The sequence below is a fragment of the Phaenicophaeus curvirostris genome, chromosome 9, assembly GCF_032191515.1.
Source record: "Phaenicophaeus curvirostris isolate KB17595 chromosome 9, BPBGC_Pcur_1.0, whole genome shotgun sequence".
In the NCBI taxonomy this organism is placed as follows: Eukaryota; Metazoa; Chordata; class Aves; order Cuculiformes; family Cuculidae; genus Phaenicophaeus; species Phaenicophaeus curvirostris.
The window spans coordinates 19569866-19584315 of NC_091400.1; the positions used below are offsets into that span (position 1 = coordinate 19569866).

General features: G+C 37.9%; 1 protein-coding gene across 7 annotated transcripts in view; it reads right to left on the reverse strand.

Moving 5' to 3' along the window:
• PPP3CB (protein phosphatase 3 catalytic subunit beta) overlaps positions 1 to 14450 on the reverse strand; it is a 45166-nt gene that overhangs the window by 3895 nt on the left and 26821 nt on the right. For 2 of the 7 annotated variants that reach the window (XM_069863520.1, XM_069863521.1), the window contains 4 exons: positions 12192 to 12276; positions 11207 to 11304; positions 5720 to 5749; positions 2370 to 4061 (listed from right to left, as the gene is read on the reverse strand). In XM_069863520.1, coding sequence (XP_069719621.1) covers positions 3883 to 4061; positions 5720 to 5749; positions 11207 to 11304; positions 12192 to 12276 — 392 coding nt within the window. In that variant the 3' untranslated portion in view covers positions 2370 to 3882. Of the gene's footprint in view, positions 1 to 1121; positions 1194 to 1748; positions 1809 to 2369; positions 4062 to 5719; positions 5750 to 11206; positions 11305 to 12191; positions 12277 to 14450 lie in introns of those variants that run through there. The other 5 variants (XM_069863523.1, XM_069863524.1, XR_011337955.1 and 2 more) reach the window with 4 other exon arrangements.

Sequence of the window (14450 nt, forward strand, 5' to 3'; positions counted from 1 at the left end):
TTATCTTTGCTCTTAAGCAAACTTCCTTATAATTGAGGCTTAGAATTTAGTAATTAAAGCATCTTAATCCATCTGCATCTTTTTACGTGACTAGAACGCCTCCACCACTTCAACCCCATTCAAAGCAGACACTGATTTAGGCAGGTGCTCACACACTACTGCTACAAGAGCAGATGAAATAGGGTGCTTTGTCCTAGTTTTATGGCAAAAGGTTATTTTCATTATGTGCTGCTAATGAAGAATTGTTAAATGGGCAACAAGAATTTAATAATTGATAATGAAATTACAGCAAAAAATAGGAAAGCATGAGGAGATACTGTGTTTGCTGCCTCTGAAAAAGCCTTTGTTTCTATGTAACAGTGGTGTTCAGAAAAGAAAGCAGTTCATGAGACCATTCCTCTCAGAAAGTGTCCACACTCAAACCAGAAGAGACCTGCCTCTAAGAGAAAAACAGCCCCAGCCCAGCCACTTGTCTTTCTGCTGGAGGCCAGTCTTCACCATTCCATAGATACAACAATAGCAACGTCTCCATTTCACAACTGAAATTTGTAAAGCTTTGAAAGGAAAGTTGCCATTTAACACAGTAAATGACTTCAGGTGGTGAAGCTGTGTGCCACCAACTAAATGCAGGTAAGCTCCATGAGCAAGGCTGGCCAGCCCTGTTTGCCTCGCCAGGCAGCAGCAAGTTTCTCAACAACTCAAGCCGCTACTTTAAACAAACCCCCAAAGCCCTTATTCAGGCACATTCTGCACTTCTGCTTCTCAGCTTCACCAAATTAATTTACGCTTTTCACAACAGTCAGAGCCTCCATCCCACCCCTAAACACTGCCAGTGCCCTACAGAGAGCACCACGGACAATGGTTTGATCCAGCACTTCAGGGAAGCGGTGCCCATCCCCTGGGATCCAGACCGTGTCTGCTGTGCCCTGGGCAGGGCAGTACTGCCTGCTCCAACTCAAACCACAAACCCAACACCCCTCTCACAGCTTTTGCTACCTCCATCCTCCAGCTGGCAGAGCTGTTTCCAAGCATTCTCCCCACCTACTCAAGGACAGGCTGACAACACTCTTCCCCGCCCCCAAATCCCTGAAAGCAGCAAACAAGCAATACAAACTACTTACAGTTTTCTGGGTGGGAGGGTGTAATTTTTTCTCCCCAACAATGCAAGAATTAGAGGCAGCTCCAGACTTCACCTTTCAGAAACACAGCAGTAAAAAATGAGCACCTCCATTCCAAACAAAGAACACCCCAGGCATAATCCTGTTACCCCACTCCTTGCTTACAGGCTGACAGGAGACATGGCATAAAAACTGAAATCAGGTCCACAAATGTCCAAGAACTTTTTCTTTATTGTACATATGCCCTCACATCTGACAAAAGCTGCTACGGACAACGAATCCTGCAGGGGAATCCTCAAGGAGGCAAGCATTGCTGCAGCTGGGCACATACTGACAGGCAAGTACCAGAACCAGCTCTCTCCAGCTACAGCGAGGCCTCTCCAGACAAAGGCTGAATCTGTATTTTCTCCAGCTAGTCCAAGTACTGATCACAACTAAGACCTGAGCATCAGATCACGAAAAAGACCATCTTGTGAGGCTCAGAAATCTTCCACTGGCACTTACAAGGAGGAAGGAACCATCGTAATGTTCACCATGTGTTTGTTCTGCTCTAACACATCATACACAGACTATTCAGCTCACTAGTACTGGGGTGCTTGACTAAGAAAAGAGAAACAAAAGCAGACTTACCTTTTTTTAACTTGATCTTCTGCACTCAAACTCTGAGAAGAGCTTCCAATTAGAATGCATCTGCAACAAAGAAAAATCAAACATTAAAACTCCATTAGCAATAGTGTGTTTGTTATTTTAAGTGTGGTTATTTTTATATTAATCCTCATCCCGTTCAGCAGTTCATCCTTACTTTAAAAATAATACACTAGAAAGACTAAATCAAGTATCTGTACTGGCTGTCAAAACAGTCAGTCCTCCCCCTCTGCCCAAAAAGCAGCCCCAGCACACACTGGGGTCCCAAATGTTTAGTTCAAACCAACACACAAAGCGTAGCAATACTTAACAGCCTTTCTAGATGAACTAACACTGCTCTTAGAAGCTTGTACAAACCAACAATGGATGTCCAGTGCAGCAGACACAAAATAGCTTGGTATTTTATTTATCAAAGAGAACTCAAATGCAAGAAAAGAAGCAGCAATCAACAGTTAAATTAAATAGCATTTACATTAGTTATCTGCAAGTTAAATCCGACCTTTTAGGCTGTTGTTTTAAACAGCTTAAATTTTGAAGATTATTTCTGAACAATTCTCAAGGTCAGATTAGACCTACGTGTGCCAAAATAAAACCAATACACAATGGTAGGAGCCGCAGCTCATGCACAAAATTTATTGTGTGCTACTGTTTATAAAATACTTGAATAGTTCAGAACATGCATAAAATTTCAACTGAGGGGAATGTACAGATTGTACTTCATAGCAAACAAAAAAAAAAGGGAGATGAACTCTAGTGACCTAAGTTTCAAGTCGTGTTCCAGGGGATGAGAAGGACATGTAGCAAATGTCAAAATATATAACAAAGTACAGTGGCAGTCAGTACAGACCAGTATTTGTGAACAAATTAGCACAGGGCTTCAATTTTTATTTTAACCAAGCAGTCCTGTAGATACCAAATACATGCAGTCTCAAGTTTACACTTTCACTAATGCCTTAGCAGTTGAACAGAGCAATTGCTTATGCGCTGCTTTGCCTGAACAGAAAGTACATCCCACAGCTCGTTTCCTTTACAGATTTAAAAATAATAAAAAGCTTGCAGCTATTCAGCCCAGTGATTAGTAGCTATTTCTGCAACCGTAATACTCACGATGAACTAAAAGTACCCATAACATCTAGGTAACCTATAGATGTACATCATAGGTCTATATATTAAATATTTGCAAAATGAAAACATGCATACACAAAATACAATGCCAAGCTTTACAGACTTGATATGAATCAAAATTTACTTAAACAATGTACAAAGTTCAATTAAAAGTACCTTAAAACTAACACTTCCATATTTTTCTTACTTTTAAAATTAGTATATATAATAATTTTTTTTTAAATTCAAGGTGGGGAAGAATCTTGAAAAAGCTGGGCAAAAAAGTTTCTAAATTAAATATTTTTTTTTAAATCTGTGTTCAAGTAATAAACATTCCTACATAGAAATCTTCTGGTAAGCTGTAACTAAAAAATACAGTGAGTACAATATAGAATTAGCAACATCAAAGGAGTAAACCTGAGGTCAGCATTTTACAGAATGACCAACGGAGACTTTTTTTTTGGCATTTTTTCTGTCTATTTAAAATACAGTTTTTGCAGCCTCAGATATTTTAAGACCATTCTAATCTATTGTTTTAAAGACAATTCATGAAACCGATGTCCATTAATAAATAATTAGCTCTTAGGGTTGGATTTGAAAGTCTGATTTAAAACAAACAAACAAACAAACTACCTCTACTGAAAGAAAAATCCCATTTGTAAACTCAAAAGTGTCGACAATGATAAGCATAAGATGCTAGTCTAGGTGTGCTTTATTGACAACAGCCCGATTCTTTCCCAGATCTCTTCCAAAGCTTCGGCAGCCAGTGGCGGATGTTGCATAAATGGACGAGGCATGCTCCTAGGAGGCCGGGTCACCACGCAAAGAGAGGGGTTGTTGTCTCAAAAGCATGATGGTCTGTCTTCAGTGGGATCAAGTCAGAGGGTTCTCCATCTCTTCTTAAGTAGTCCCTTCGAGCAATCCCCCTGGCTATCCCATCGGATGTCACATCAAAGAGCAGTAATCTAGGAATTCTCAGGCAAGACAAGAGTGAGTAAACCAGAAGCCGACGTGGTCACTGGGCATTGTTGTTGCCAGTTCCATTGTTTCCATTGGCATTTGTGGTGTTTATAGTATTAATACCATCTTGCTGAAGAGCATCTTTCCTTGGTGGCATTCTCTCATTGATCCTATCCAAACCTTTTGCTTCTTCAAAACTGCAGATTTTATGTTGCGGAGAGAATCCTCGTATTGCTTAACAAAATGCAAATTTGATATGTCAGTAATGGAAAAATAAGTTGAAAGCATTTACTTTTTCTAACAAATGATGCTTAAGAACAGGTAAGAAACCAGCCAAAGAAACCCATGGCTCCGCATCTGTATTAGTAATAGCTCCTCTAACCTGCTTTCCTGAAATGCTCAATGGCAATCCTGACTTCGGTTTGTTACAAAAAGAACAAAGTATGGCAAATATTCTGCAAGTAGGAATCAAGGGTTTTAAGCCCACTTGATTGCTTCTGCACGTCCCTAGCGTGACCAGCTGCAACAGCAATGGCTTTCGCCACCCAGGGTGCCAGGCTGATCTTAGCATCCCCCTTCTCTCTGGTGGAATGTCTGTAAGATCTGAGCAGCACAGCGAGTGCAGTGGAGGCAAAGCAGCAAAGGGCTACAGAAGTCAGAGTAGACTCACATCATGGCCTGATCCTGCAGTTTTCATGCAGGCAAAACTGCGGGATGTGGTTTGCGTTCTGTGCTAATCGTGTGGATGATGGAAATGGACACAACCACAATCACCGAGTTAGCACTGGGGTTAAACAATGGTATTGTTTAAATACAAAGGTATTTAAAATAACTACAGAAAATAGGTACTACTTTGCTACAGATCATTTTAATGAATGAGGTCTGTAGTCAAATTTACACCTGAAAAATGGTTGATCACACAATAAGACCAAAGTCTTTGGGATGAAATAATTCTGTGGAAATTTAAGTACAGCTTTCCACTCACAACAACAGCACCTCTTGTACGTGTGTGTGAAAACAGAATATGGTACTTGTTTATATCTTTTTGAGGTCTGACTTCCGTAATTAAAAAACAAAGAATACAATCATTAAATGGTGCTTTGTGACCAAATCTAACAAACTCTGAAGGCTGCTCTCTTAATGTCTACACTGTTTGTCATTCACTTAATTGAATATTGAGCAAGAGAAAACTGAAGTCTCTCTGAAAACACAACAATCTGAAGTTGAATACCCAGAACACCAAGTAATTTGATGGAATTTTGCTCAATACCACTAACAAAGGACTTGTATACAACTTATTTAGCACAGAAGCACTAATAATTCATGAAATTTAATATGCCTCATGCTGACAGGCTGGTACAGATACTGGAAATAAACTTGGTCAATAAATTACGTTCAAAATCTAGAGAAAACAACCATTACATTTATACATCTTGCACTAGCAGATGTGTTATGGGAAGTTTTAAAAAGATATGTTCAAAGTCATTAAAATAGGCTGTATGAGAAAAGGCATGCACGAACAACCCTCCTTCCAAATACAAGCCCTCCCCACGGACAAAACCTTGCACTTGAATGCAGAAAAAAACACTAAACACTACCATATTAAGGACTTCAAGACAACACCACATTATCACAACATGCTATTATACAAAAAACCTACTGCATATTTTGTAAAAAACAAAAAAAAAGGACCAAACCCCCACAAATTTCCCTAAAATATTAATCATCATCCTAAAGCCAAAAATGAATGTTACATGTAAAAGGGATGAATCAATGCAGTTGATTCATCCTTGCTTGTGCAAGTTGAAAGTAAAACACGCCCACACAGAGTAGTTTTGCGTTCCCTCCCAGCCACCACAGATCTCTGCCAATGGCAAAGACTCTGATCATACCTTTTTCAGCCTCAATTGCCTCTACAGTGGCTGTACAGAAGTGAGCAGATGCATGCAAAATGAATGAGAAAGATGAAGAGTGTAATATCGCATAGCAGAAAAGGCAATGAGCAATTTAATATAGAATGCTACGCCAGATTAGAGTACAATTAGTTAAATATCATAATTAAGGTTTTGGGGGGTTGTTTTTAAGTTCAAGCAAAACTTCTGAATTTTAACTAATATAATTTATCAACTAAAAGTTACTAACTGCAGGTTTCTATACGGGGTTTTTTTTGGAGGTGTTTTTTTTTTTGTAGCAACAGAAAATTTCACCTTATGTTCAAGTTGTGGTATGGTTTAAAAAAAATACTAAAGATCTATTTAAGACTACTGTTTCTGAATTAAAATGCATTTGTGAGCTTCATTAAATTATCAGGCAGGATGCTATAAAAATAATATTAGCAGTGTTCTAACAATAAGAAATTATTTTTATGTTTAGTTCCCCGAAGTTTAACTGGCACTTCACTATCTCACCGGATTTTAAGCTCAAATGGGGTATCTCTGAGAACCATAAAAGGCAAATCTAGCAAGTCATATTTACAAAGTTTCATAAATCATTTAGTTAATTCAACAAAAAAAGTCTTCAGCAGGAAGAGGTCTGAAATTAACATCATCTTGGTAGGTAAATTAATGGGAACATGAAAAGAAAATCTAGCTCGCTAGTTGTTTTTCCAACTAAATAACCATGACACCTGCTGTAACTTCTCAGGTGTATGGTACTTCCCAATTATTTTAGCTCTAGAAGTCAAAGCTTTAACAGAAGGATTATCAGGATATCAAAATAACTTTCTATCAGGGCAGACTTGCTAAAGAAACTACTTTGTAACCATGACCTAATTGGGAAGCTAAGTTTCAATAGTGGCAACAACTTTTATCTCCTCTATTCTGTGCCATGTCTCCAATACCATAATTTCAGAAATATTAACAAAAAAATAGCATACATAGCATTAAATCTACTTGTGTAGTGCCTGATACAGATTGTTAACAACAAAAATCATAGCAGGTTACTCAAGCAAATGTTGGGGAAACTGGCTATATAACAAAATATGGCTTTCTTTAAAACAAATGAAGTTTATCACTTCTCATTTCATATCCAACAAAAAACAGACAACATTTCAGTTGCCTGTACGATCTAGTTATGTATCAACTACCTATGCTATGCCTTAAGCTCACATTGTGGCATAAAATTATGATTTCCACCGAGATATTCTAAAGAAATAAAGAAAATAAGATATTTGCACTAAATGCTACTGCAATAACGTGGAGTACTTAAAAGATAACACAGCATTAAAACTTTTACATACTGCACATTCCACAGTACCCAGAAAAAAAAAAATCCTGCCCTTTTACCTACAGAGACTAGGACTATCCCTGAATTAAATCAAAAAGCCACTTGAATGGATCGCTATTTATGTTTATATCAAGGGAATGAAACTTTCTCAAACTGTAAAAATAAATTAGTTTAGGAATTGTTTTAGAAAGTCACCGAATACGTACTTTGATACCACAATCAATTTGCCATAGAAGTACAAAACTATGTAAAACAACCACCTCTTTCCACCATTTCCTGTTACCTGTGAAGTCTTTGTTTTCAATCTTTTCCTGAAAAGATCACGGATACTGATTTATCTCTGTAAATTATGTAGTTTGGTCATAAATACAATTTTCAAAATTTACTCCTAGTCCACTCTACTCGTAGTACTATTATTCAAAAAAAGATCTTGGAATACTACATCACAGTTAAGAAAAAAAAGAATTTTCAACTTGACATAAAAGAACAAACTGACTGGAAAATACAAGTACTTAAAAATGCATGCTTGTAAAGACTCAATTTGGAAAACAATTTTGTTGGATTCTCTTTTGCAGGTTCATCTAAATAAAAACTATATGCTCTGTAAACCATGATAAACCTCAAATAAAAAAACCCCGTGTCACGCTAATGGAACAGGTAACCCTGAGGTCTTCAATCAGAAAATTCTCAGCTTCAGAGCAATTTTTAAGGAACAGGGTTCAATGGTATTTCCATACTCGATTCCAGCTCTTCCCCTGCTTTACTTAGGGGACAAATCTGATACAAAATCCTTGCCAACTGTCAATATAAACCCCAAACCCCTCTGCCTGCAAGGGCAGCAACGGCAGAGAAGTGTTTGGCTAGTTCAATTGATCCCATGGAAGTACTAACAATGTTTTTACTTAGGCTTGTGTTTAGAATGTTGCTGAGGAAGACTAAGTGATCTGAGATTTTTTTAACAGATGTTGACCCAATTTGGAAAATAACATTGTTGGATTCAGTTCACAGAATAAGTCACTAGGAAATACTACTTTAAAGAGCAGTACAGTCTTTAATATTTCAGTTACCAAATTGCAAGCAACATAAATATTTAAAAACATAAATCTACACTGTAAAAAAATTTAGAAACATACAAAGACTACAATTCCCCAAAGTATACTTTTATCCTAGTACATTATAGCTAGCTAAAAATAACTTAGTATTTGTTTTTCAAAAGCATATCCATATATTTCTGAGGGGAAAAAAATAATTCATATACTGACTTCTTCCACAGGACGTAATTTTTAACTTTTTTCCCCAAAATTAGCTTTTTAAACTGACTACTATTTAATGCTTTCACTACAGGTAGAATTTGTATTACTCGGACTGCTCTGTTCAGCTCTAACAATCTGTTCAAGCGTTGCCCACAGAGCCATTTATTAGACTGACTCATGTGTTTGGTGCCCTCTGCTTTACATCAACACCAACAAGCTTCTTTCCTCTGGGAATGGCCCGTATCTCACAAAAGATCGCAGCTGCGGCTGCACAAGTTCCTGCAATAGTCGTGGTATTTCCCAAGATCTGGTACAGAATATGTTACTGATGTTAACCATAATAGGCACACATGCAAAAATTCGATATGCATTGCCTAAATGGTGACTTATTGATGTACTTCTATACATATTTGCCCTGACAAAAAAATTCAGCCCAGCTCTCAAGAGAAATGTAGATACACACTCCAATTTCTAAAAGCTTTCAGAGCTTCTCACAGGATTAACAGCAACCAGCACAACTACACCTTTTCTCAATGTGCCATTGAAAAATGAGCACTCATAAGGCTGAAACCTGGAAAACACACTAGTAATTTTTGTGAATATTAAAGCAAATACAAGAATAGAATAATTCCCCAATAAATATTATGTTCTTTTATTTTCTCTAATCTAAACTAGTTTAAACAGTTTACAGTATACTGATCAATATGGTACAATATACCTCAAAAAGTATTTGCAGTAAGAAGTCCAATTATACTGTTAGTGACCATGATTTTGCCAAGAATGTGAATTCATTGATATTACGATGGTTTAGAAGTGTCAGTTAGTGAAGTTTTATTTTTTTCGTTTATTAACATGTCAACTTTTTAAAGACTGAAATGATAAAATTCTTATCAGTAAAAAGAATTTACTGCAATTTAAGGAGAACTAACAGTTGGCATAAGTTATTTCAAGCAATCAACACAACTAAAACAAACGAGGCATATTAACATAGTGCATCAAGGAATATTGCCATCAAGGATTCTAGTCAAGAAAAAACCCACACACCTACAAAAGTCCAAAATACATTTTGCATGTTTTCCAAATGTCCCACATTTTCAGCAATGGCAGAAAGTCGAACGTTTTGTGTTAAAATATTTTCTAGTCAGTTTGATCCTCTCTGATATTTTTAATGCAACATGGATAAAAATCTGTTAAATGAGTGAGAGGAATGCAGACTCACTTTTTAAAAGCATAATAAAGTACCTTATTGAACAATGAAAATTAAAGCTAGAACATATGCTTTTGGAATAGTTGGATGGGTCGGAAACACACACCATATTTCTTGTTATAGACATTCACAAAACAATCACATACACACACTGGACATATAAACTTACTTGTAGACATTATATGTCCACTGAAAAATGACTTAAAACGTGACATTCATGTTCCAAAGCTTTTGTAAAACAGCTTTGATAATTTGATAGAAAATGCAGTGAAAAGCTTTAAAAAAAAGCTACAAAGAAAGTTTTAAAAATCTTAGTAAACAGCCTAAGTCACAAAATGAGAAAAGCAGCTACTCTTGGAAAACATATTGCATAAAAATGGTATTCATGTATCACGATCTTTCAACAATCATAAAATCCAGTGGTCCCATAAGATAGCTCTATACTTTCTAGTAAAGCCTGAAGGTGGCCAATAAGAATTCTTTAAATAATTTATGTTGACAATGCTGCTGATCTGAAGTCCAGTTTCAGACTGGTATATTTCAGTTACCCACCATTCTGAACAGAAACCTGGACTGCATTCTTTTAATCCATCTAGTACAATCTCATGGCCTTCTCCCTAAGTCTAGTTAATCATTTACAGGCCTTCTGAAAAACTATGATCCAATGATTCAACAAACTAAAAAAAAGAAGAAAAACCTTTTACAAAATATTCAATGAGCCAGATTACAGGTATATTTTGCATAGAGTTCTTTTTATTTTCATGCAAAAAAGTATATGCACACTTAATAACACCCTTTTATTTTGATTTATTTACAAGTTTTAAATTCAATCCCTTTATTCTCAACTGATTTTATAACAATTACTGAATATTTTTCAAGTACATTATTGGTTCAAAATGCACAGACAATGTGCAGCAGCAAATGCAGCAAACCTCAAAAACAAGGTGCTACAACATTGCTTCTACATCAAGAGACAGACAAGTGTCTGGGGTAGTGGTTTAATTTTAACACTTATACAGACATACATCTATACCTAGAGAGAGACAGACAGATCTAAGAAAGCAGCTACATCTGCAGAGGAAGGAAACAGCATGTTACAAGGACAGTTCAGGGAGGTCAATTATACATAGAACATTTGACAAACAACATAGAGAACAAACTTTGGCATTAATTACCAGGGTACAAAACGCAGCACATTTCAATCTATTAATGGAGCGCAGTATGGAACTCTGCAGCCAGTAGCTGTTTGTTAATATTATTATCAACAAGTATTTGACACTGTCAATGAAAATACTAACACATCTATAATACAACCATTTAAATGGAAAGCAGACGAGTAATGATGCAAAATTTCATTGCCATTTTTGTATCTGTCATGATCAAACGCCTCAATACCAGATCTATAAGGTCACTCCAGGCATCTGTGCCACCTGAAAAACTGTAAACTAAGGAAGCTCAAAGTCTGAAACATGTGGCCTGACACCGCTGAACTAATTTGCTTTTAGTTTTATACCCTGGTTAAAGTATCCATTTCACATTGCCTGATTAACACATAACACTATGCTTGTATCAGCTGCTAAGACAAGAACTGAAAAGCATAAGAAATTCCCTGCATGCATTATGTGTGGTGTTAGCAAAAGAGTGAGATGTGCCCCAGTCCATCTGAGGCACAGCAAGTTGCATAACATCATTACCACTTTGCAGGGTCTGCCGTCCTCCAGCCAACACTCCACTAGGTAACATTCCAGTGGGAGTCAAGCCCTTGAGTGTCAGCACACTTTCACTCTCCTCCCTGGTGGGAAAAACAAACACAAGAAAGCCTTAAATATCCACTAATGAAGACTTGGATTAAAGTAAAATAAGGGATGGGAAGAGGGAGAGCCTATTTCTTCTGCGCTTATGCATGTCAAGACTGAATGCAAATTCAAATTCGAACAACTAGAAAGGGGGAAGTATCTCTGTTCCATACCAGTCTTTCCTCTGCCCAGGAATTAGAAGCACCGATTACTTCTGAACCAAATTATGAGCAATTATTCAAAGCTAACGAGCCTGCATGTGAAGTTAGCGCTGAATGCCTCATGAGGTACTAAATGTATATCAGTGTCATAAAACAATCCACAGTTTTGTTCCAAGTGTCTACACTTCAGGAAGTACCAACATTAAAAACATATCTCTACCGGAACAATTATCGTCTGTGGAAAACTATACATTATGGGTAAATGTCACCATGAAATCTCCAGGTCTAGATAGATGGAAGAAAATGGTATTTTTTAAAAGCTGAAAGCAAACAAGCACAAACCTGAAAAAAGCCCCAGCCGGGTCCTCAGCTTTCTGGTATGCCAGAGATTTTCTGAGCCAGTCCTGACCTCCTCCATTACCCCCCTGATTTCAATTTCTCTATTTTGGTATTGTCTTTCCAATACTCACAGTTAACAGCTGCACAAATAAAGTGTAAACTAAAGATCATGTTCTCTAATTTCTTGAAACATGTCTCAAAATATAACCTAAAAATATCCTTTAACCAAACATATGAACACCAACGGGTGCATCAAATGCCAAACAAGATTCTGATGCATGAGGATCTCCCTGAAAAACTTGTGGCATTCATTATCCTGGAACAGACATGTTTTCCTAATGTACATAAGAGGGGTTTTAGGAATGCAGAACTCATGCAAATACCTGAGAACAGAGAAGACTCTTGCCATCTTGCCAATTGCACGGATTTTGTTCCTGATAATTTCTTTCCGAGCAGCAGCTGTACCTACTTTCAATGGAATAAGAGAGAGTCTCAAGCTCATGAGTATTTACAGGGTCAGCATTTTAAAGTGCATCGAATTCAACACAACTGTAAGTTCAGTCCTCTTCACAGAAGGCCAGTACCCAAGCAGTTAACGTCCCAAAGTTATAGAATTAATGTTTCAGAATGCCATCAAAACCACCATCGTCTGTGTGTCCACAGAACACGCACGCAAAAGTTTAGGAAACCACTGTGAACATCCTAAAGCTACCAAGCATCTAAATTGCTGTCACTGCTGTGTAGTAACTACTGTAATTCATTTGCCTAAATTTCACAACTGAAATTCTTCACTACGTATCAAGAGGTAGGCACACAGCCCAATACAGAAGCCAAAGAGATACTAAAGCCATAAAAAATAAAGACTGGTTGCTAATTTTTACACAGCTGTCTAAGAGAAAACAGCAGTTTGTTTGCTTGGTTTTATGCCGACTTGACAAAACACACTCCCACAAAAAAACTCACTAAATAAATGCCATCAAATTGCAGTGTGACCTCCCTTACCACCTAGAGCAAGTTCCCTGTCACCTTAGGACTGCACCATTTTCAGAAATTGATCTGGAGTAAATACTGCATATTTCACGGAGCAGAGAGACACTGTTTGTGACAGACAAAAGTGAAGATAAAGCCCTGACAGGAGGTATGCCACTAGGAAAGAGAGACGCCTTTGTTTCCCTTGGTGTTATAAAAATGGAAACTCCTCTCCAGTAGTAGGTGTTGCTGGTTTGCTTCAATGCCTAAAACTAAAAGCCATCCTCTATTTTTGCTGACTCCTCAATTCCACTAGAACAGCACGGGTAGATGAGGAGATCTCAAACCTCAAACCCTGTCTCCTCCTCAGCTACCAGGGGAGTATTACTCCCTAAGCTAAGAGTAACTCAGTCCTACTTTGAATTCAGCCACAGGGGACAGAAAGTGAACCAACTCAGACAACTCTGTTAGGTAATCCTGATCATCCATAGATCACTGTTCTGCAACCCTGGGAGAAAAGTACTCATTAAAAAGCCGGAATTCGCAGGAATGTAGAAGAGAGGAACATGGAAGCAGGCAGAAGAAAGCTACACACCCACAAATCTCTCCACTTGCGTTCAAAAACAGCAGCGGTGGCAGAAGCCTTTTCTCACCTCTGCTCACTAGTCTTTAGCTTCCACATGAGAGTACGCTCACTCTAGCACAGCAGACACGCTTTCCAGACCACAGCTGCAAAAATGCAAGGCCTTCTGTTGCACAACAGCAGGCAGACTTCCCACCCCGACACCAAACCAAATAAAATACAAAAGATAAGGCATATAGGGGCAAACAACAACAAAACCAACATAGCAAGGAAAACGTATAGAAGTGACAAAGGAAAAAGGGAGCAAGAGACAACCCTTGCATGAACACAATGGAAGTATCTCAGATTATAATAAATATCTGCCAATCCATTTAAATGTAATGAAAGAGCCAGGAGCTACCAAGCTTTTTTAGACAAAGGAACGACTTCAATGAACTGCAGACATCAAATCAAAAATAGTAATAAAAAAACAGAACGCTCACAAAAGATTTTGAGTAGGGTAGGCTGAAACATTACATTTTTACTGAAAATAATTTATTTTAAATTTAATTTTTTTAAGAGTTCCAGGAGTTTCCACTTTCTCTCTTTGAACACTATTAAATAACAGCTTGAGGATCTAAAATGAGGAGGGGACTCTTACTGAAATGTTTGGGACTAAACGACCAATCTTTCCCTACAAGTCCCTCAGTTTTTCTCCCACTCACACCACTTTGAGGGCTATCCTGCTGCAGAGCTGTAAGATGCAGACTGGAAAGCCTTCAGACAGAGATAGTGCTCGGACCTCACCTCTGGAAGGTCCCTGCGCCTTAAAAGGAGAAGGGATTGTTTATGGTAATTTGTTTGGGTTTGGTTTGTTTTTACCATAATCTTTCCTTGTCCCAGTCCCCCAGCAGCAACACAACCAAGCCAAAAGGCCACACACATTACTCCAGGCTGCAGCACTGCACTGCTGTGGCCATCAAATCCTAGTGAGTTCAGAGAGGGGACAGCAAGGCAGCATCTGTCTGCAAAAGAATGCCTCCACTACACCCTGAATAAGAGACCTCAGGACAGAAGAACTCTCCCATTCTCCATTCCCAAAATCTGCACA